The following is a 22,123-nucleotide window of genomic DNA, read 5'->3' as shown; positions in this document are numbered from 1 at the left end:
TTCTTGTGCTACGATTATCTTTCTTCTTTTTCCGTGTCTCTGTTGTCCTTTTCTGCATATGGACATTCAGTCACCAAGATGACCAGACCTTCCGCCCTTGGCCGCTGCTTTGGATGTGGCTGTGTATAACCTCTGTGGCCTTGTTAATGTGCTCCCATGGCCACTGTTGCAGATGCAGGGGGATGGCAGCCTCCACCAGCTGGTGCTGCTGAGCTCCTGGTCAGCCTTCCCAGTTTCATTTTAGGAGTTCCATCACATTCCTAGGCATAGCAGCAAGGGGAGCAACACTTTGGGGGCCTCTGATTGCCTTCTGGGACCAGGGTTGAATATGTTTCCATTTCCATTGTCCTGGCAAACAGTGCCCCTCATTGCTTCCCTCACAGCCTTCAGACCTATCTGCAGACCCGTAAGGTACTTGTTTGATGGTACCAAGAGCCCAATGATTCTTCGGTGGGAAGGTCAACTTTTGCTGCTCTGGCTTTTCAACTAAATGCATCAAAATCACCCCGACAGATCATTACACAGTTTCTGATTTGCTAGCTCTGGGCTTTGTGACAATTCCCTACTGCTCCAGCTGTCTTGAAGATAGGACTTTGGGAACCTTTGCTCTAAAGAAACTGTAGATTTGATGGGCTTCGTTTTGCTACATTTTCCTTCACTCACTCATTCATTTATTCATTAAGCAAATACTTATTGAGAGCCTGCTCTTCCAGGTGCTGGAGATGTAGCAGTGAATAAAACAGAATCCTAACCTTATGAAGCTCGCATTTCTAGGGGAAGGACACATACTCTGAGTTACACAGCAAAATAGAATTTGATGAGAGCTATAGAGACAGACTGGGTAGTGTGAGTTTTGAGGTGGGGGCATGAAGCTCTAGGCTCAGAAAGCTGTGATGACAGTAGCCATCTTGATAGTAACAAACTTCTGGACTCTGTGACAGACCCTCTGTGCCTCACATGAGTCAGAGAGTTCTATGTGAGTGGCAGACATCCATGCCTCTACCAGTTGCAATGAAAAGGGTGCTTCTGTCTCCTAGGGAAGACTGTGGGGGAAGGCCTGATGCTTGAGATAGGCCTTGAGCATGGGTGGGGTTTTATTTCTTCAATGTAGAGACTATCTTTAAGAGAGAAAAGGGTTCGTGCAAACCCCGGACATGAAGAGTGCATACCCAAGGCACAGAAAAAGAAAAGAAAAGGGAAAAGACAAAGAGCCCTGATAGTTGGACCAGGAGGCAGAAGATGCAGGGCTGCTTGGGTGAGGAGCTTCCACAGAGGCCCTGATAGCTAGCAGAGGTTTTTGTGGGGAATATCCAGGAGGTCTTCAGTGCATTGACTATGAGTAGGGAACCCTAGTTATTAGCATTGTTGCACATTCATTTTGCATAATCATTCAATTAAGTTTCTAATGTTGGGATATAACAGAATAAAAGCAGACAAAAGCCATGTCTGTGTATGGTTGAAAAAAAGCATGCAGACCTATTCCAGCTGACCAGAGCAGAGAGCAGAGGGAGGTAGTGGAAGAATTCGGTGTGAAATTTCAGGATCATGAGTTGAGATGACCTTCTCCAGATCCCCAAGGGGCTGCATAGGTTCTCAGAGGAGAACCAGTTTTCCACACTATACACATGACTAACCAGACTCTCTCTCAAGTCCAGATTCCTGGGAGAGAATTTGGTTGGTTCCATTTGGGTGAGGTGTCTGCTGTATAGGCATTCAGTTATAAGTCTGTTGAAGTTGGGATCCAGGCTCATCCCTGCAGTAAGCCTGGTCCTTAGAGAAGAGCCACTGGGCTGGGTAGCAGCTGGGGTAGTGTCGGGGTATGCTGGGAGAGAGAGCTCACAGGGAGGCAGTGTTTAGAGAGTGAACATAGTGTGGCAGGAGCCGTGATGTAGAGGACTTCTGGGGAGGTGCGGGCCTTGGGATTCCTTCTGATGCATCCCCTGGAGGCTGCTGGCAGGTTGAAAAGGCACCCCACCCTGAGAAGACTTCTGATTCTCCCGGTGCGGGCATTGCAAGTTACTCTACATTCATAAGAATGGTTTGATTTGGGTGTATTTTTCTGATTGAGCCCTTGTTAAGAATTATCTATAGGAGCCTAACATTTTAATTTGTGCAGTTGCTTAAGAGTAATACTCTGTAACAGGGACGTGACAGGTTGACTTTGCTTTAAGATATTTTCTTTTACTATTTTAATGTGCTGGAGATCATCCCAGCTCCCGCCTGGACTGCTCACTCTCTCTGTTCGCCCTTCTCTTCCTTCATCACAAACCTTCTTTCATTTTTCCATCTGGGCAGCAGACAGGTAGCTTGCCAGATCGTTTACTGGTGTTTTTATCCTGCCAGGTCCCATTAGCTGCTGGTAGACGTGGCTGCTTGAGAGACATACTCTTGTACAAAGCATCTGGGCATCTGGGAAGCCCAGCCACCTTTGGGAGTGCATGGTGGGAGGCAGGGAAATCAGACCTTGCCTGCTTCTTTTGAGTGCAGCTGGATCCATTCTTAGTGGAGGAATGTCACTAGGGGAGGGGGCGGGTCACCCTGCAAGGAGGAGAGTTTTAGTCAGGACCTTCGTTGTCATCTGAAGCAGATCCCAGATGAGGTGGCCACCTTGGGCTGGCACAGGGAAAACTGAACTGCACCCCAGGTGGCTTCTATACCCAGGGCTGCTTTTTGTGTATTTTCCGCATGACAATCTTGGCTTGGGTATTATTTTTTTGTGTTGTTTTGAGATAGGGGTAGGAAGACTCCTTATGTCATCTGAGCTGGGCTCTAACTTGGTATCTTCCTGCCTCAGTCTCTTAAGTGTGGGTTGGAAGTGTTTGCCATCATGCTTGGCCTGTTTGTTTTTGAGGCAGGATATCCCAGTGTTGCTGAGGATATTGACTCAAATTCATGGGTTCTGCAGCTCTTCCTGTCTAAGCCACTGGAGTGGCTGGGCTGCCACACTAGCCTTGGAAGTCTTTGTAGTGTTCAAAAACATTGTCTTTGGTTTTGAAGTGCCCAAACAGAATCTTAAACTAGAATTTAAAGCAAGCTGACATTTTCCCTCCTAGCTGATGTGTATAACAGAACTGATGGGAGAATTGCCTGCCTACTCTTGAGTTGGCCATTTCTCTTTTGTCTCTGGATCCGAGATAAGAGTGTGCACTCACTCATAAGTGGATACCAGACATAAAGCAAAAGACACCCAGCCTACAATCTCAACCCTAGAGAAGTTAGAACCCTCTTCCAGAAACAGATGGATGCAGATGCAGAAATCCACAACTAACCAATGGGCCAACCTCCTGGAGTACAATCAAAGTGAGGGAGGAGAGGTAATATGAACAAAAGAGTCAAGGCCATGATGGGGAAATCCATAGAATCAGCTGACCCAAGCTAGTGAGAGATCACTGACTCAGATCTGACAAATGGGGAGTCTGCATAAGACTGAACTAGACTCCCTTAATATAGGTGACAGTGGTGTGACTGGGACTGGGACATGAGGCCACTGGCAGTGGGTCCAAGCTCTAACACGAATGCACAAACTGAAGTAGCAGGAGAGATACCTTGCTCAGCCTAGACATAGGGTGCAGGGGTGGAGAGCTGCCTTGGTCCTGCCTCAACAAGATGATGGGACAGACTTAGTAGACTTCCTATGGGAGGCCTCACCCTCTCTATGGAGCAGATGGGAGGAGGGGGAGCAGAGGAAGCGGGAGGAAAGGAGGGAGGGGGAAGTGGATTTGAAATGTAAAAAATAAATTAATTTAAAAAAAGAGTAACAAAAATGAGAGTGATTTCAGCAAAGAATAGCATAAACATGTGCCATTTAATTTTAGTTTTAAAAGTATTTAATTTTTTCCCATGTGTATTTGTTTGTGTACCATGTGCGTGCTGGAGCCTGTGGAGGTCAGCAGATGACGTTGGGTCCCGGAACTAGAGTTATGAGGTATTTGTGAGCTGTCATGCGGGTAGTGAGAAGCAAACCCAAGTCCTCTGCTCTGCAAGCCTAATGGGTGCTCTTAACTACTGAGCCTTCTTCTCTCCAGCCCCAACAACTTACAAAAAAATTAGTATAACAAATAATAAAGGCTGGGGGTCTACCTCAGTAATAGAAATGTGAGGTTGAGGGGCTGAAGAAATTGCTCAGTGATTAAGAGCACTGCTGTTCTTCCAGAGGATCCAGGTTCTATTTCCAGAACTCACATGGTGCCTCACAACCCTCTGTAGTCCCAGTTCCAGGGGATCTAATGCCCTTTCCTGGCTTTCAGAGGCACCAGGCATACATGTACATACAGGTACATAGATGTATGTGCAACAAAACACTCCTGCACATTTAAAAAAAAATTAAAAGTATGTGAGGCCATGGATTCACTTCCAAGTATAACAAGTAAATAATAGTGATATATATGCATTGGTTAGGGAATTTTAAAACTTAAAATTCTAGCTGCCCAGCTGCTAAGAATTGAGAAGGGGCTCCTGGGCAGGCGTGGTTCCTTGTTGCACCTGCTCCAGCCTTCCCAGGTTCTAGGAGGCCCACCGGAACACTCTTGAACCTGTGTCTTCTCATTTAGATCCACTCCTATTTGCTTTCAATTTTCCAAAGTTTTATTGCCATCCCTGGCCTGTTTTGGCCATTTTTATTGTCCCTTTAATCCTTTTGAAGGGGAAGGCATGGGAGAAGTTATGGATTCATCTTACTATTTGTCCTTTTATTTGTTTTAAAAGATTTATTTGTTTCATTTTAGATTATATGTATTCATTTGAGTATGGCCAAGCATCATAGGTACCCAGAGAGGCCAGATTCCCTGGAACTGGATTTACAGCTGGGTTTGAGCCACCCAGCTTCGTCCTCTGCAACGTCCATTTCCCTTCCTGGGGAGATCCATGTGCTCTGCTTGACATCTAATAGCCACTTATGAGTGATACATACTGTTTTGTTTTGTTTTGTTTTATCTTTTGGAGTCTGGGTTGCCTCACTTAGGATGGTCTTTTCCAGTTTTATCCATTTGCCTGAAAATTTCATGAGGTCATCATTTTTTACAGATGCTGCATTGTGTAAATGTACCACATTTTTCCTATCCATCCTTTGGTTGAGGGGCATCTAGGTTGTTTCCAGGTTCTGGCAATTATGAACAATGTTCCTTGTAAATGGAGTTCTTAATTGGTCTAAGTAATAAAAACCCAGAGTCAGACATAGAGGAAAATGCTGTGACATCAGAGAGAAGAAGGAGGAAGCCACCTCCCCGCCTTATTTTCTTAGTGTCTCACAGACAAGAGATTGAGTTACTGTTTCTCTCTGCTTTTATCCGGTTTCTGCCCAGCTGTCTCACTACCTGTCTGTTGTACAAGCCTCTAGACCTTAGCTAGTGGCAAACTCCTTTCTCTGACCTTCAGACAGGCTTTATTTGTACAAACAAGATATCACCACATACCCCCCCTTTTTTTCTCAAAAATTGAAAAAAAGGTTATAACTAATATAAGAAAAACTACACAATATGTATAATAATTATATACAATATACACAGGCAGTAAGTACATCAACAATGTCTATAGTCCATTACCATTTGACAAATTCAGAGAAAATACTCCATATCTTGATGAGTCTAAAGTCTTGTACCTAATTTACTTTCTATTCTAATGTGCATTATCAATTATCTTTTAATGTCATTCAAACCTAATCACACTTAACACATCTTTAGTGAGTTTCTTTATTGAGTCTGGTAAACAAGGAAAACTATAACTATACTTTGTCTTCAACTCCCTCAGTGACCCAAGAAGGAAATGATATTAACTGAGTAAACAGAAAGTGGGAGCAAGTGACTTCCAAAAAATGTGAGAGATGACAGAAACAGCTGGCTGCCTGGACAGTTACCCAAGGTTGCTCTGCAATGTTGGGGCATCCATCTTCAGCCTATAGGGCTAGCATATCTGACAGACATTTCTGTGAACCAGCATAATCTGAAGGACTGGACCGCCTTGTCTTGGCAAGGTTTGCAGGTACACTTTTTGGTGTCCTGTTGTCCAAATTAGACAGTGTACTGTCAGCAGTTGAGGCAAGGGCACTTTTTGCCCAGTGGCTTACTTTGCCACCAAGAAAGTAAACTCCATGTGGAGTTTCTTTGATGCCCATCATTTTCTCTGACATAGATTAGTGCTGCCAGGAGCAGACATGTCTCATTGTCATAAAAAAAAAAAAAAAAGAACCTGTTATTAAAACATGTTAAGTGCTGTATTCTGTAAATCTCTGAAGTGTTTGAAGACGTCCTGTCTTTCTAAAATATCCGTTTGACCCTGTAAACATACCTAATGTGACTACAAGTTTGATTGTAATAGGTGACTAATTACTAAACTACATTTCCTTATTATCCATATACTTGATAGTAATAACTTTCAAAGACTAGAAATTTGTATTACATTGTTAAATGAGCTGTATAGGTACAATACTTTGAACAATATTAGAAACATATGTACAGTGTGTTTTAGAAAATTAATCTCTAATTTGTATAAATATACATTTGTATACAATATATAAAAATCCAATCCAGAGTAAAATATTTAAAACTAGTAGTTGTTTTTCTCTTATCAACCTCAGTTTTCCCAGTGCTTGGGTTACAGGAATGTTCCAGCCCACCCAGCTTGCCATTTATTCCTTCAAAAGTTCTTTCTTGCTGTAAAAAACCTATATTCAGAGGTGCAGCCTGTTATTTACTCTATAAGAATAGAGACACCAAGTACTTATGTTAAGTGGTACATTGCAAAATAATGTGTGCTTCTTTGTAGACAGTTTACTGAGTTGAATATGACGGGTTTTGCTAGCTATTGCTAGCAATAGCATCATGGCTAGATAACCATTTTTTTTTTCCCTCTTTTCCTTTTTTGAGACAGGGTCTCAAACTTGCTGACCTCGACTTCTGATCCCCCTGCCTCAACTGCTGGAGTGTTAGGGCACAAGTGTGAGCCATCAAGGGATTATTATGGTGTTGGGAATTGAGTGCTAGACTAGCACTCTACTGTTGAGCTACATCCGAAGTCTTAGCTAGGTTCCCATGCCCCACTTTCTTAAATGTTAACTTCATTTTGCACTATTAGTCATTTATAGAAAACCTCAACTTTCCTGGAGTCAGAAATAACTTTTTAGAATCATCCAGCATGTTTTTTTTTTTTTTTATTTACTATAAAGGGACAGAGTTCCATAAAACTTCATCGATGGATCCTAAGATTATTTTTATGTATGATGTCTCGTGAAGGATAATTCATCATTCTCACATGCTTCTCTGTTCTAAGTGGCTTACTAAATTCTGGGTCTTACTAAAAGACAGAAATCTAAATCTTGCCTAAAATATCTTACAATATTTTTTTTTTTTAAAATACAGAGTATTTTTCCTCAATATCCAATTTCTTTTCTCCTAGAGTTTGTTTCTTTTTGTAAAATTTTATTACAATATGTTTTGAGCATATCTGCCCCCACAACCCTTCGCAGATCTACCCCTCTTCCTTCCCTTCCCAACTTTGTGTCTTTCTGAAACTTTTTCTCCGTCAAGACAAATTTGTGCTGCCCAAAGGTTTTTGGATGTGTGGCCTTCCACTAGGAATAGTAGACACATCGGGGGCTATACTCTTAGAGGAAATTCACCCTTCCTCTCCTGCATCTAAGAATTGCAAGTAGTCCCTTAGCAAAACTTCTTTACTAGCTAGATATCTTGAAGAGTGTTACTGGGAAGTACTACAGATCCCATCATCCTTTGGAGGCAGGAAGTATTGTCCAGGGCGGTGACAGAAATGCCGGTAAATGAGCATGGGCAGGACCTGAGTGGAGAGGAAAGGCAGGTGTTAGATGTGTCGTTTCCCTTGGCCTTTCTTTTCAGCAGCATCACTAGTGATTCTGTCTGCGAGGCTCCCCTGTTTGGGCCGTACATTCACCACCCACGTGTCCTCTGGCTTTGGTTGTCTTCAGCCATAACACATAAGGAGGGCTCCTCAGAGGAAGTGAGGTGGTAAACTTTAGTCCCTACCTGTAGGGTTATCAAGGTTTGTGTCTCTAAACCAAAGTTCTCCGCCCTAGTCGTGTGTCACGTAGCTATCAAAGCTCCCTGGGTCCCCGCTGACACAAGCATAGTAAAGGTACTCCCTTCTCAGTCTTGGGCTGCTGCACGGTTCCCTGTGTTGCTCTGCATTGGTACATACCTGTGCCCATAGCCCCTTTGCTAAACTATGAAACCTACCATTGCAACCGTTTAAAAGAATGTGGCCACAGTGTGAATTGCATGCACATTGACTAACGGCGGCTCTCTAGGACTGTTTTTTATCTTACAAACCCCTAATTCTAGATGCACTGACAGTTCCTCCACATTTTCCCTGCACCCCACTTTCCTGGTAGCCACATTTTGCTTTTGTTTCTATGAGTTTAATTTTTTTTTTTTTTTTTGAGACAGGATCTCACTATAGCTCAGGTAGCTCTGGAGTTCACTATGTAGCCCAGGCTAGCCTCAAACTTGATGTTTTCCTGCCTTAGCTGATCAGGGATTGGGGTTATAAAGTAGGCTCTTGCTCATGTACCTTGGGGAATGGTACATGTACATGTAGTGCTCAATCTTTCTTGACTAGTTCATTAATGAAGTGTCTTCAAGATACATTAGCGATGCATAGCATAGTAGAGGATTTCTTTTTCCTACATATTTCCTTCATTTTGTGTATTTTTCCCCACTTGTCAGCTGTTGGACATTTAGTTTGCTTCCTTTTTTTTTTTTTTTATTGTGGGTCATACTGTAGTGAACATATGTGCCCAAATATCTCTGCAGGTCTGTTTTTAATTCTTTTGGATAAATAGGGTTCTTGGGTCTTTTACTTCTGAGTTAAATTCTTTTGATTCAATTCCTTTTTGCAAAGTAGTTGCACCATTTTACATTTACCAATAGTGCCCAAGGTTTGAGTTTCTCCACATGTACATCTACACTGGTTATTTTCTGTGGGTTTTAGTGGCCTCCCTGCCTGACCTGAGGTAGTATCACTATCATTGTTTTTAATTATTGAATTTTAAATATTAAATGTATTCTGTTTAAAACTTAGGTATCTGTGTGTGTGAGCATGTATGTGTGGGTGCTCACAGAGTTCAGAAGAGGGTGTTGGATCCCATGGGACAGGAATTATAGGCAGTTGTGGTTGTTGGGAACCAAACCCTGGTCTCCTAGGAGAGCAGCAAGCACTCTTCTCTTGAGCCCCCTTAGGCCTCCGAGGAGGCCTGGAGAAGGGCATTGACTGGCTTCGTCAGAGCTGGGAGTCAAGCCTGGGTTTGTGAGCTGCAGAGCCACTGAGGTCAGCCTAGGATCCAGGACTGAGGAGGGGGGAATAGCAGTAGAGGAGTAGATGGAAGTTTTTAAGGAGAGATGCAGAGAAGGCAATGCTAGTTTAGGAGAAGAAGTTAATGGGCACCAGTGTAGCCTAAGAGGCAGGAGAGACTACCTATGAAGATAGCATTTGAAGTCCTCTGGCCTGGCTTCCGGATAATTTGACATCTGCCCCCAATTTTAGGTAAGTAAGTACCTGCTTTGGGGCCTGCTGGCAAAGTTTAGGGTCCGGGCTACGGCTTTATGCCCTGACTGTGTTCAGCCCCTTGTTGGGGAAGGGCTCATTCCCGATTCTGGCTTGGCTTCCAGTGCTGTCCACGAAACTCTCCTCCTACCCAAAACTAAGGGCATTGAGGAGTGCCAGAGGGTCTTGACCTCTCTAGGGTAGTGGAGACAGTTTTTGCATTCTAGAGCAGGCCTGTCTGTGTAGGTCACAGTCAACCTGGAACCCAACCTGCTTGAGACTCATGTTAGGCTGTGGGTTAGACCCTGGTTGGCAGCATATTCCTATTCTGAGTGTCCGGTAGCAACATGTGGTTAGTGGCTACATATGGACAACACAGGATTCGAACATGGTTTTATTCATTGTTCTGAGTCAGAATGATAGGTAAGGAAATTAGGGCCAGTGATTGTCCACTGGTAGACATTGAGTCACCTGCTTGGGAGTGAGTATGTTGGTCACCTGCACTCGCCAGAGGAGGGCAGGTAGGTGGCAAGCGCTCTGAAAATATGTTATGGTTTTAATTTGTATTTCCTTGGTGCTTGGTAATATTGAATATCTTTTCACATGCTTGTTGGTCATTTGTATTTCTTCTTTGAAGAAACGTCTACTGAAATTTTTTCTTTTTTGGGTCATTTTGCTGTTGTTGACCTGTAAGACTTCTTAGATAATCTAGATATGAATCCCTTCTATGGTGTGTTGGTTATTGTTCTTGTCACTGTAGCAAAATACCTGACAGATTATTTTGGCATGTAGTTTAGAGGGTTCAGTCCATCATGGAGGGAAAGGCATGGTGGCTGGAAGCAGCTTGGTCTATGACAGCTGGAGCTTGCAATGTAGTTGTTTACATCTCGGATGTAGAGATAGGCCAGAACTGCAAGTAGCTATAACCTTCAAAGAGCCACCTCTAGTGACCCATGTCTACTTGCTGGGCCTCATAGCCCCGAGTCTCTGTAACTTTCCCAAGTACCATTACTAGCTAAGGCCTAAGTGTCCCTGAGTTTGTGGAAGAGGTTTCAGACTTAAACTTTATGTGGTTTGCATATATTTATTGCTGTTCTGCGTGCCCTCCCGTTTTATTGATTATTTCCTCCACAGTGAGGGTTTCTTAAGTCTGACACAACCCCACTTGTCTGTTTTTGCTTTGTCAACCTGTGCTTTTGGTGCTGTCCAAGAAATCATTGCAAACTCTAAGAGGCTTTCCCCAATGCTTTTTGAAGGTGGAGCTTAAGAATGAAGCCTAGGCTAGTCTCTCCTTCCTTGACCTTCCTGCCTCAGCCTCCCCATTGCTGAGATGATACCAGTGAACTACCATGCCTGGTGATACATGTTTTCTTCTAGGAGTTTTGCAGCTTTGGATCTCAAGATTTTATCTTTAATGTGCTTGCATTTGATGGTATAAGGCAAAGACCCAACTTTGTTCTTTTGTATGTAGATATCCAGATTTTTCTGGCACAATTTATTGGAGCCTCGCACTTTCCCACCACACGGTCTTGTCAACGATCCCTTGATCATGCGTGCAAGGGTTCCTTTCTGGGCTCTCTCTCCAGTTTTGTTGGTTTCTGTAACCTAAATCTGGGGTTCACTGCTTTCATTACTGCGGTCTTCTCCAGCTAAAGGTCAGGAACTAGAGGGTACGACATTTGCTCTTCTTTCTTTGGATTAATGTGTGTATTTGAGTCTTTAGACACTTCCAGTAGAATTTGAGGATTCGTCAGGAATCTGTTAGGAACTGCCTTGGCTCTGTGGATCACTTAGATGGTACACGTGTTAATAGAGATGAAGTCTTCCAACCAACCAACACAGGGTAGAGTGTCTTCATTTTTGTCCTCTTTAATTTGTATTTACTTAAAAAAATTGTAACATTTATTTGTCCTGTGCATATGTGTGTGTAAGTGTGCAGTACACACATGCATGTGTGGAGGTCAGAGGGCAATCTATAGGAATTGGTTTTCCCCTTCTTCCATTTGGGTTCTGAGGATCAAACTCAGGTTCTCAGGCTTGATGACAAGTGTCCTTACCAGATAAACCACCTTGCCATCCCTCTTTAATTTCTTTCAGCAATATTTCTCTATCTTTCAGTGTGTAATTCTTTTGGGCCCTTGTTCAGTTTATTTTCAGCAAACAGTTTTTGTATTTTTTTTCTTTTTTCGCTATTGTAGATAGAATTTATTATTAACTTCTGGTTGTTTACTGGTAGTATGGAAATGGCTCATTTTTGCTTATTGACTTCTGTATTGTGTAATATTGTAAAAGTCATGTATTAGTTCAGCGGGAGGGGGAGAGAGAGAGAGAGAGAGAGCTCTTTAGGGTTTTCTACAGATAGTTTCATGTGTAAGCACAGTAATACTTACCTTTCTTCTCTCCAGTTTAGATGTCTTCTACTTCATTTTCTTGCTGAATTGCTCTCAACAGTTTTTTTCCAGGACTTTGTTGAGTAGAACTTGGAAAGCAGGCATCATTATTTTATTTATGAGTGCATGGAGAAATCATCCAGTCTTTTCAATGTTGAGTACAATGTCAGCTGTGCACAGCCTCTTCACTAACTGCCTGATTGGGTGAGCCATCATTTCCTGTAGGACCCCAGTTGGGACATCTATAAAAGGTGTGAATGAGCTGGACGATGGGACAGGCTGCGTAAGTGCTTATTCTAGCATTGAAAAGATGATTTTCATGGCCAGTTCTGGGCTTCATGCTCCCTTCACATGAGTTTTTGCCAGTTGTACTGATCAACGTAAGTCTAGAGCAACTTCAGTTTTTCCAGATGGCCAGCAACAGATAGCATTGGTTTTGCACTGTTAGAGCCTTACGTGTCTGGGTGTTATATAGCACATTTTTGCATCATTGCTCACAGCGCTATGTGACCATCAAAGGAAGGAATTAATGCTGTGAGGCTGACCATCAAAGGAGTTAACAATACCATGAGACTGCAGAGCCTCCAGAGGTCCGTGCCAGCCAGGAGCTGAGTCAAACCGTCCTGGATTCTTTGTTTTCCCCCTCCCGCCCCACCTTGGCTAAATTTTGAGCTTGGAAAACATTTTAACCCTCAGACACTAAATGTGTGAGTACCTACCTGTGTTGTGTGAAGATTGGGAGGATTCAAGGACTAGGAGGGTTCAGGCTCTTTGAGAAGAGCTCACCTAACTACTGGACCTATCATGTAAGAGGGTGTTCTGTCAATAGTAGTTACTATTGACAATGTGCGTTAAGTTATGCTGAGTGAAGTCAGCCAGATCTGGTGGAAAGAGAAGCACCACGTGCCCTCTCTTCTTTGTAAACATTAGCTCTGAATCTCTAGATTCAAGTATGTAACCGGAAGTATCTGAAGAACCCACAAGAAAGGGACTAAGGTGGGATGGAGAAGGAGGAGAAGGATGGAGAAGAAGAGGGAGTCTAGAGAGGGGTATAGTAGGAGAGGACTGCTGTAAAGCAGTACTGGGGAAAATGTGCACAGGAAATTTTACTGTGGGTACAGGGGGAGGGTGAAGAAGCGGAGATAAATCATACTAAGGGTGTTTGAAACAGCCATAGGGTAATGTGTTATATATCTGTATTATAATACATATATATAATATAATATATCCATATATATTTAAAATATATGTATGTATGCATATGTGTATGTATGCATGTATGTGCAAGTGTGCGCATGCTACCCTCAAGAGCCAAGCATTGAACACAAATCCCAGTGGTGCCAGGATGGGAAACCTCCAATAAGATGTAGGTTGGAGGAATGCAAGATACTCCTAAAACAACATGGGCTATTACCATTTTCCTTGATTTCATTCCAGAATTTGGAGGTAAGGCCCTATTGCTGAAGATGCTACATACTTCAGATACAGGACCATGGAGGAATAGAGCTAGAACTGACCTAGAAGGAAGGTACTGTGCAAGCTGCCAAGGGAGGGAAGCAATTAGTAGTTCTAACCACTTGTAAAGGCTACAAACAATATTACCAGCCCTGCAAGATATCTCTAGCAGTGTAATGGTGGCGCTCTTATCTTGGGGGTTACCAACAGTTGTCTAGTTGGACTTAAGGCCTATTCAGCAGGAAGTGATCATGCCTAGTACTGTAAATCTAGTCATAGGAGAGGTCATAGACCTGAAAGAAGAACCTACTATCACTATTTTCCTAAACCAACAGAATTTCTATTGGTTTCTATTTCTATTGCGTTCTAAATGATTATCTTTATACCCATCGATAACCTATAGTCCTCATGTCTCACAAAAGAAGCTTCTTTCTACAATAGGTGGAGACTATTTTAGAGACCCTCCACTGGCCATAGTGCAGGGAATAAGAGACTGTGCGGTGGCCAACCTGAACTGCTACACCTGTAATGTAGCCCCTACACCTACGGCTCAGGGGAAAGCATGAAGCAGGATTATAAGAGCCAGAAGCTCAGGATGCCTGCTATTAAATGATGTCCCTTAGGTATGACAGGGGAAACACATCCATGAAATAGCAGCAATATGGTTGCCTGAACAGATCTAGCATAATGACAATGCCAGCTGACATGCCAGTGTTGATGGGGGAAATTGCACATGGTTTCACCCCTAGATGAAGAGTTATAGGTGTTCATTGCCTGCAAGGAGAATCAGTTTCTTCCAAGGGTGAGCTCCCTTGTGATCAGCCTTGGGATTGGATAACCTGTGTTCATATAAGAAATGCTAGATGTATAAACATGCATATATATGTATATGTACTGTATGTGTATGTACACACAATTATACAGGAGTATCAAGGTGAGGTACAGGTCATCTATGGAATCGGCAGAGCTTATTCCCTGGGACAGCCAGAGCATCGGACCTCTGGGAAAGGTAAAAGACTGAATCATGAAAAGGAGGAACCACTTGGCAGATGCCAAGAAAGTAACACTTAGGAGTCAGAATGCTTCCAAAATGGAGAAGATGGCTTGAGCCCAGACAGTAAAAGTGATAGGTGGAGATTCAGTGCTGCGGATGCAGAGAAAGGATTGTGAGCTACAAAGAGAGACAGAAAGAACAAAGGAACAAACTTTATTAGAACAAACAGCTCCCGTCGTTGAGATGGTTGAAGGCGTTGAGATGGTTGAAGGCGTTGAGATGGTTGAAGGCGTTGAGATGGTTGAAGGCGTTGAGATGGTTGAAGGCGTTGAGATGGTTGAAGGCGTTGAGATGGTTGAAGGCGTTGAGATGGTTGAAGGCGCTGAGATGGTTGAAGGCGTTGAGATTGTTGAAGGCGTTGAGATGGTTGAGGGCGGAGAGGCCACTCAGGGACTCAGGTCCCCATACTCTTCCTTCTGCCTCCCTTCTCTTTCTCTCTGAGTGGTCTGGCTAGGATCCTAACCTGAGAAAACTCTTCCTTCTCTGGCCCTCCAACCCCTTGGAGCAAGAAGCAGGCCCTCTTAAAGGGTCCCATGCACAGTCTCCTGGTCAGCTTCTGTTCCCCTGGACCTCCTTCAATATGGATACACACGGAATAATAATAACTAAATAAGGGAGGACATGGGAGGGGTGTGAGTGGGAGGGGGGGTGGGAGAGAAGTAGATACAGTGCTCATGTATGAAGTTCTCAAAATAAAAGGCCGGAGAGACGGCTGTGTCAGGAGCACTGGCCGCACTGGCCACTCTTCTGGAGGATCAGGATTGATTCCCACTACCCATGTGGTAGCTTACAACTGTCTGTAACTCCAGTTCCAGGTTATCTGAGGTGGGCACCAGGCATGCCTGTGGTGTACAGACATTCATACGCATAAAGTATAGGCAGGCAAACATTCATACATATGAAGTAAATTAGATTTAAAAACAAAACAAAGACTAGTAAATAAAATAAATCAAAGCCCCAAAGCACTCTCACTTTAATTTTAATTGAAATTGAAATTTGCAATTTCTTTTTACTCCATGTAGTTTTCAGTGGGATGATTTGTGATCTGTTAGCTGCGCCTACAATATTCTTCTATTGCAAATTATTCTTTGAATATTTCATTTTAGTTTAATGCTACATGTGTAGAATTCTCCGAAAATGAACTAACTAACATTATTAAAACAGGACGTGTGTACTTTAAAAATTGCATTAAACTGGGGAAGAATTCGCGTTGTGCCGATGAGGAATGCATTTCTGAAGCCACCCCCAGCCGGTGCGTTCTTGCTGCTCCCACATATGCTATGCCTGGGGAGTCTTGCAAGCTCTGCTTTCAGGTTTGTCAGCATAATCTCGAAGATGGCCCTGAAGATGGTTCAGAGATATGGCCATGCGCAAGCAAAGGTCAGGAGCTGACGTCCCTGGAGGTGCTATTTGTGCCAGCTTGGAGGTGAAAGGCCGGCATGTGCAGAAGGCGCACGTGCTCCTTTGTGCTCTGGTGTGGCCTGTGCGTGAAATCCTGCCTTCTCTTCACTGACCATGAAGAAAGGAAGGCAATAAAAATGAGGTTTAAGACTAGGAGGAGATTGTGAAGGGGGCAGGTCCGCGGAAGATGGCGCCACCGCTAGAACAAGCTGTTCATTAGGAGAAATGAGGAAAAAGGCAGGAGTTTCAAAAGGAGGGTCGGCACAGCCTCATGAAGTCAATGCTATTACTTAGTAAATGCTCTTTTTTCTCCCTTTTCTAGCTCTTAAAAAATGGATCTTTCCATATTACCTATTTATGGGTACATGGAAACTGGTATCATTTTACACTGCAGCTCTGTTATCTATAGTGTGTGTGTGTGTGTGTGTGTGTGTGTGTGTGTGTGTGTGCGCGCGCGTGAATGCATGCTTACCATAGCACACATGTGGAGGTCAGAGGATGTCTTGTAGCAGTTAGTTCTCGCCTTCCTTCCATCCACCATGTAAGACTTGGGGACCCAGGCTTTGTCAGGCTTGGCAGCGGGTGCCTTTACCAGCTGAACCACCCCCTTGACCCTCCACCTCACTTACTGTGACTATCCTTCCAGTGTGAGTGAGTAGGAATTTGAAAGATGGCCACAGAACAGTTCGTGGTACATCTGACTAAAGAGCAGCCAGGGCCATACCCTTGAGTTCTTTCCATAGTTTATTATTTTAAACCAAGATCTGCGGTAAGTTTCCTTTTGCTTATTTCCTCTATTTTTCACTCACTCCCCTAACCCAGTTTCTTTCCCTTGTTTTGCAGAGCTGGGATTAAATCTGGAGTCTTGCAATGCTAGGCAACTACTCCACCACTGAGCGCAATCCCCAAACCTCTTTTGCTGTAAATTTTGAGGCAGTCTCACAAGGTTGCCTGGCTGTCCTTGAACTTGTGATCCTTTTCCCTCAGTCCCTCTTCTACCTGATAGTCCATATGGGGCTGGGAAGCCCAGATGTGTAGTCTGTTTTTTTTTTTTTCAATTACAATGTTTGAAACTATGTATCTCAGTCATTTTATAAAGTACTTTTAGAGCAGTCCTTGTCTTGAACTTATTTATCTGTCGAAGCACTTATCCATCATCCTGTCGAAGATAAAAAGTGTTGCTGAATTTAACATTGAAAAACAAGGGTGTACGTCCAAACTGTGATTTGTTATGTATGGTCTGACCTGTCAGCATTTACTAGTGTGTGTCCCCTGTCTCCTGCATGTGCCTCAGTGTACTGAGGACATTAGAGGACACAGCTTTTAGGACTTGGTTCTTTGCTTCCTCTGTGGGCTCGGGGGATCAAACTCAGGTTGTCAGGCTTGTGTGGCAATCATTTCTAAGTGGATTTGTTGGCAGTATTCAAGCTAACACAAAAACCTCAACTCTGCAGATACTGTCCACTGAGGACATTTCCAGGGTCAGTAACTCTTTTATAGGCCCTTTCCGTTGCTGTGACCTTCATGAAGCGCCTTTCTCTGTGGGAATAACTCTGCTTTTTATCTCCCTCCCCCCTACCTTCTGGATCTTCAGCTATGACAGAGACTCTACCTTCAATGTGTTTGTGGGAAAAGGCCAGCTGATCGCAGGCATGGACCAGGCTCTGGTCGGGATGTGCGTAAACGAGAGGCGTTTCGTGACGATCCCCCCAAACCTCGCCTATGGAAGTGAAGGAGTGTGTAAGTTTCCACTCTAGCTACAGACATTTTTGCAGCCTCTGCAGCCAACGTGGCTGGAGAATTTGGGATTTCTAATAGGGGAAAAAGAAAGGCCCAGCACCCACAGCTAGCATTTCCATTGGTAGGTTTCTCTCTTAGACATAGAAGAAAGTGCCAACACAGGACTATCTAATGAACTGTTGATAAGTCTCTCTCTCTCTCTCTCTCTCTCTCTCTCTCTCTCTCTCTCTCTCTCTCTCTCTCTCATTTTACCTGGAGGAAGGATGTAGGAAGAATGGACCTTTTGGAAGTGCACATCAGTGATGGGTTTGAATTCTTTTGACTTCTGTTACATTGGTAGTAGTTGGCAGTTGATTTTCCTTGCTAGATATGAGGATGTTTTTTTATTTAACCCACTTAGGTCATTGATAGCAAACCAAAGATCCCACCTAAATCCAGCGTGGTGAATCAGTGAGTTTCTTGGAGTAATTTACTGAAGGTTGGCTGGGGGGGGGGGGTTGTGAGTGACTCCATAGCAGCTGGATCAGTCAAAAGCCCTCGGTAGCAGGAGTGATGCCACATAAAAATTGCATCCCCTGAGCTCCCTGTATCACTTAGAGACCGCTCTTCAGGGCACAGTTCCACTCCGTAGCCCCTGTTTACACTTTTACAACTTTGGGGGAGAAACCGAGTAAATCTTGTACTTTTCATGAGCTTCCCCCCCCCCCTGTCTGCTGTACCCTCCTGGGGGGGGGGGAGGGTAGGGATGCAACATGGAGAAACCGGCCATTTGACAGTGACTTTCTAGGCATCTCTGTGTTGCCAGCAGATGGCAGACTTTCAGTGTGAACCCGCTTTGACTCCTAGCTGGTGTGATCCCTCCAAACTCGGTACTTCATTTTGATGTCCTCCTGATGGATATTTGGAATTCTGAAGACCAGGTTCAGATTGAGACGTATTTCAAGCCCCCCAGTTGTCCTCGGACTATCCAGGTATCTGATTTTGTGAGGTACCATTACAACGGGACATTCTTGGATGGAACACTGTTTGATTCCAGGTAAGTTCCACTGTTTGTGGCAGTGTGTGAAATGCCGTGGTTTCTTGTGTCATGTCTTCTTTCTGTGCTCATTTGGAAACCAGAAAAGGTACCCTACCAAACTATACCTAAGTATCAAATCCTACCCCATGTAGTTTGGTTTGTGTTTAATTCTCTGTGGTGTCCGTCAAAATATAACACCTTAGAAGAAATTAAGAAATTAAAAACAACCTTGATTTTACTTAAACCATATTTGAAGATCTCCACTTTAGTGAAGAGCCACATTTCCCAGGACATTCATGGGTGTTTGACTCATTCATATAGTTTGCCCATGAAAAAGGGAGGAGAGGGCTGGAGAGGTGGCTCAGGGGTGAAGAGCAATAACTGGTCTTCTAGAGGTCCTGAGTTCAATTCCCAGCAACCACATGGTGTCTCACAGCCATCTATAATAAGATCTGGTGCCCTTTTCTGGCCTGAGGGATACATACAGGCATAACACTGTATACATAATAAATAAATCTTTTTAAAACAGGAAGGGGGAAATGGGACTATAGAGAAGTATGAAGCTGGGATGAAAACCAGGCAACTCTGTGGCGTTTTCTGTGATGACAGAATGCTCAGTGAGTGGGATAGCTGCTGACTGCTGGTCTAAATATGAGCTTTTCATTCTCCTAATATCAGGGAGCAAAAATGGGATATATGCTTGTCCCTAGGGATGACCGTGGGCTCCTTGTGTACCTGAGATTTGAGAAACAGAACCTCCAAGGGATGAATTAGAAATAGTATGGAATTTGCTTCCTTCTTTTTTTTTTTTTAAAGCCACAATCGCATGAAAACCTATGACACTTATGTGGGAATTGGATGGCTGATTCCAGGAATGGACAAAGGGCTGCTGGGCATGTGTGTTGGGGAGAAGCGTATCATCACCATCCCCCCTTTTCTGGCCTATGGAGAAGAAGGAGATGGTAAGTCCTCTTTCTCAGAGCTTCTTTCATTCGTCTTTATATGTTGATTTTTGAGTATGTGTGTTCCTGCTTGTCAGTATGTGCACCACGTGAGTGCATTGCCCTCAGAGGCCAGAAGAGGGCTTCAGATCCCCTGGAGCTGGAGAGACAAACTGTTGTGAGCTGCCTGATGTGGGTGCTGGGGGCTGAACCTGGTAAGTGCTCTTAACCACCGGGCCATCTCTGAGCCTTTTCTCTAGCTTCATTGTCCTTACTTTTATTTGGAGAGCTCAGTTCATCTGTGACCCATGATATATACCAGGACTTTTGCTGTAGACCAACACTCAACACAAGCTACCACATGTGGCTGTTTACATTGAAGTGAAAATGAATTAAATTTAAATTCAGTTCTGGTCACATCCTCACATTTCAGATATGCAAGAGCCACACATGGCTGGGGGCTCCTGAGCTGCTACACAGACACTTTTCATTCCCATCGTTGCAGAAGGTTCTGTTGCACAGTGCTAGACAGGATGATCTTCTGTCTGGAACTTGCATTTGCTCATGGCCATTGGTGTTCACGTTAAACACTGTCCCTCCCTGCCTTGCCAGCTGCGGCCCTGTGCACTAACTTTTCTCACTTTCTTTTCTGTGAGCAGTGTTTGACCTAGACGGTTTAAAAGGATGTAAACATCAAAGTAACAATTTAGCTTACAAAGTAACAATTTAGTAACGTTTCCCAGCTTTTCATCTTTATTTGCTTTATGAGTATGTGTGTGTTCTGCTTGGACAAACTTAAAGCATAAGGTTGCCTGTGGGTATAGTGGAGCTGGTAGCATACTTGCCTAGCATTCCTGAAGTCCCCAGTTTGATTCCCCAGCACATGGTGTGTGTGTGTGTGTGTGTGTGTGTGCATGCGTGCTGCACTTCTAATTTCTGTACCTGGGAGGTGGGGGGGGGGATGAGGAGTTCAAGGTTATCTCCAGCTACGTAGGAAGTTGGAGGATCTTGTCTCCTGTCTCAAAGTAAAATAAAATAATCATTTTATTTTTATAAGAAGAGAAGTCAAGTGTTGTATGATACATAAGGTTTATTAGTTATTTATATTAAATTTTACACATTTGATCATTCTGACTGTGGGACACAACGGAGATCTTTAGGCACTTAAATAGCAGGCATACATGGGATAAAGAATAGAAATAAGAGCAGGTGATCTATGCCGGTAGGATTTGCTGAAGGAGGCAGAGGCAGGAAGATCATGAGTTCTAGGCCAGCCTGGGCTACACATTTTTTTTGGGCTGGGCAGTGGTGGTGGTAGTGTACACCTTTAATCCTAGCACTTGGGAGGCAGAGGCTGGTCTCTGTGAGTTTGAGACTAGCCTGGTGTACAGAGCAAATTCCAGGACAGCCTCCAAAACTACCGAGAAAAAAAAGAAAAAAAAAAAAAAAAAAAAAAAGAAAAAAGAAAGAAAAAGAAACAAAGAAAGAAAGAAAGGAGAGCAGGGCCTGGTGGCATACTCCTGTAATAGCAATTGAGAGGCTAAGACAGAGGATCATGAGTTCAAGGCAAGCCTGGTAGGTAAGGCATATTTACACACACACACACACACACACACACACACACACACACACACTAAAAAGCGATACAAATGAAAGATGGTGCTATTGAGGATGTTGAATGCACTCAACTTACTATAACCAATGTAATATTTTCCAAGCTGTTTTCTGCCTCTGTTGTCTGTAGAGCAAAGGAGAGGGAAGCCTGAGAGGGTGAGGTTCAGCCCTTCCATGTTTCCTGTTTCCATGCTTGAGATCTGCAAACAGCTCTCTGGTTGTACTTTGGTGTTACTGTGATAAAACACTATGACCAGAAACAATTTATAGAAGGAAGAGTTTATTTGGGCTTACGAATCCAGGGAATAAGAGCCCATCGTGGCAAGTAGGCATGGCAACAAGCAGCAGGCATGGTAGCATGAGCGAGGGGAGAGCTCACATCTTCAAATGCATGTACAAAAAACAAGAGAGGCAACCGGAAGGTACAAGGCTTTTCACCTCAATGTCTGCCCCTGGCGACAGACTTCTCAAGTAAGGCTTTATTGCCTAAATAAACTCACAACCAGTATTACCAACTGAGGAGCAAGTGTTCAAATGTCTGAGGCTATGGGGGCATCTCTCATTCAAGCTGCTAGAATGGGTTATATTTGTTTGTTGGTGCTTGCGATCAAACTTGTGCATGCAAAACGTGCTATCCCATTGACTACAAACTCAGTCCTGCATTACTTCTTCAGAGAATGGGGACATGGAATGTCCTACTACAGAGAAGTAGTTTGGAGACCATTACCACAAATGTGTCTTCCTTCTTGTCTCTGGAAGGTATAACATTATTTTTATTTATGTTCAGATTGTCGCATTCTTGGCCAGTGGGAGTGCACATGTTTTAGTCCCTACGTCTTTTGTCTTTTGCTGTGTAGCCAGAGCTGGCTTTGAATTTCTGATCTTCCTGTCTCAGCTTCCCAAGGGCTGTCAAAATATTTTGGATATCATCTAAATGACAAAAAAAGACTCCCAGCCTAATTTAAGAATTGTATTTATTCCTTTATAGTAGACGACTAGTACC

The 22,123-nt window shown here is 43.5% G+C and overlaps 1 protein-coding gene across 1 annotated transcript in view; it reads left to right on the top strand.

Moving 5' to 3' along the window:
- Positions 1 to 22,123, top strand: part of Fkbp9 (FKBP prolyl isomerase 9) — a 48,509-nt gene that overhangs the window by 4,388 nt on the left and 21,998 nt on the right. Inside the window, exons 3-5 of the mRNA XM_051202780.1 lie at positions 17,402 to 17,547; positions 18,394 to 18,583; positions 19,382 to 19,527. Coding sequence (XP_051058737.1) covers positions 17,402 to 17,547; positions 18,394 to 18,583; positions 19,382 to 19,527 — 482 coding nt within the window. The remainder of the gene's footprint in view (positions 1 to 17,401; positions 17,548 to 18,393; positions 18,584 to 19,381; positions 19,528 to 22,123) is intronic.

This window comes from Phodopus roborovskii, unplaced genomic scaffold (assembly GCF_943737965.1).
Source record: "Phodopus roborovskii unplaced genomic scaffold, PHOROB, whole genome shotgun sequence".
NCBI lineage: Eukaryota > Metazoa > Chordata > Mammalia > Rodentia > Cricetidae > Phodopus > Phodopus roborovskii.
This window is presented reverse-complemented; position numbering and strand designations above follow the sequence as displayed.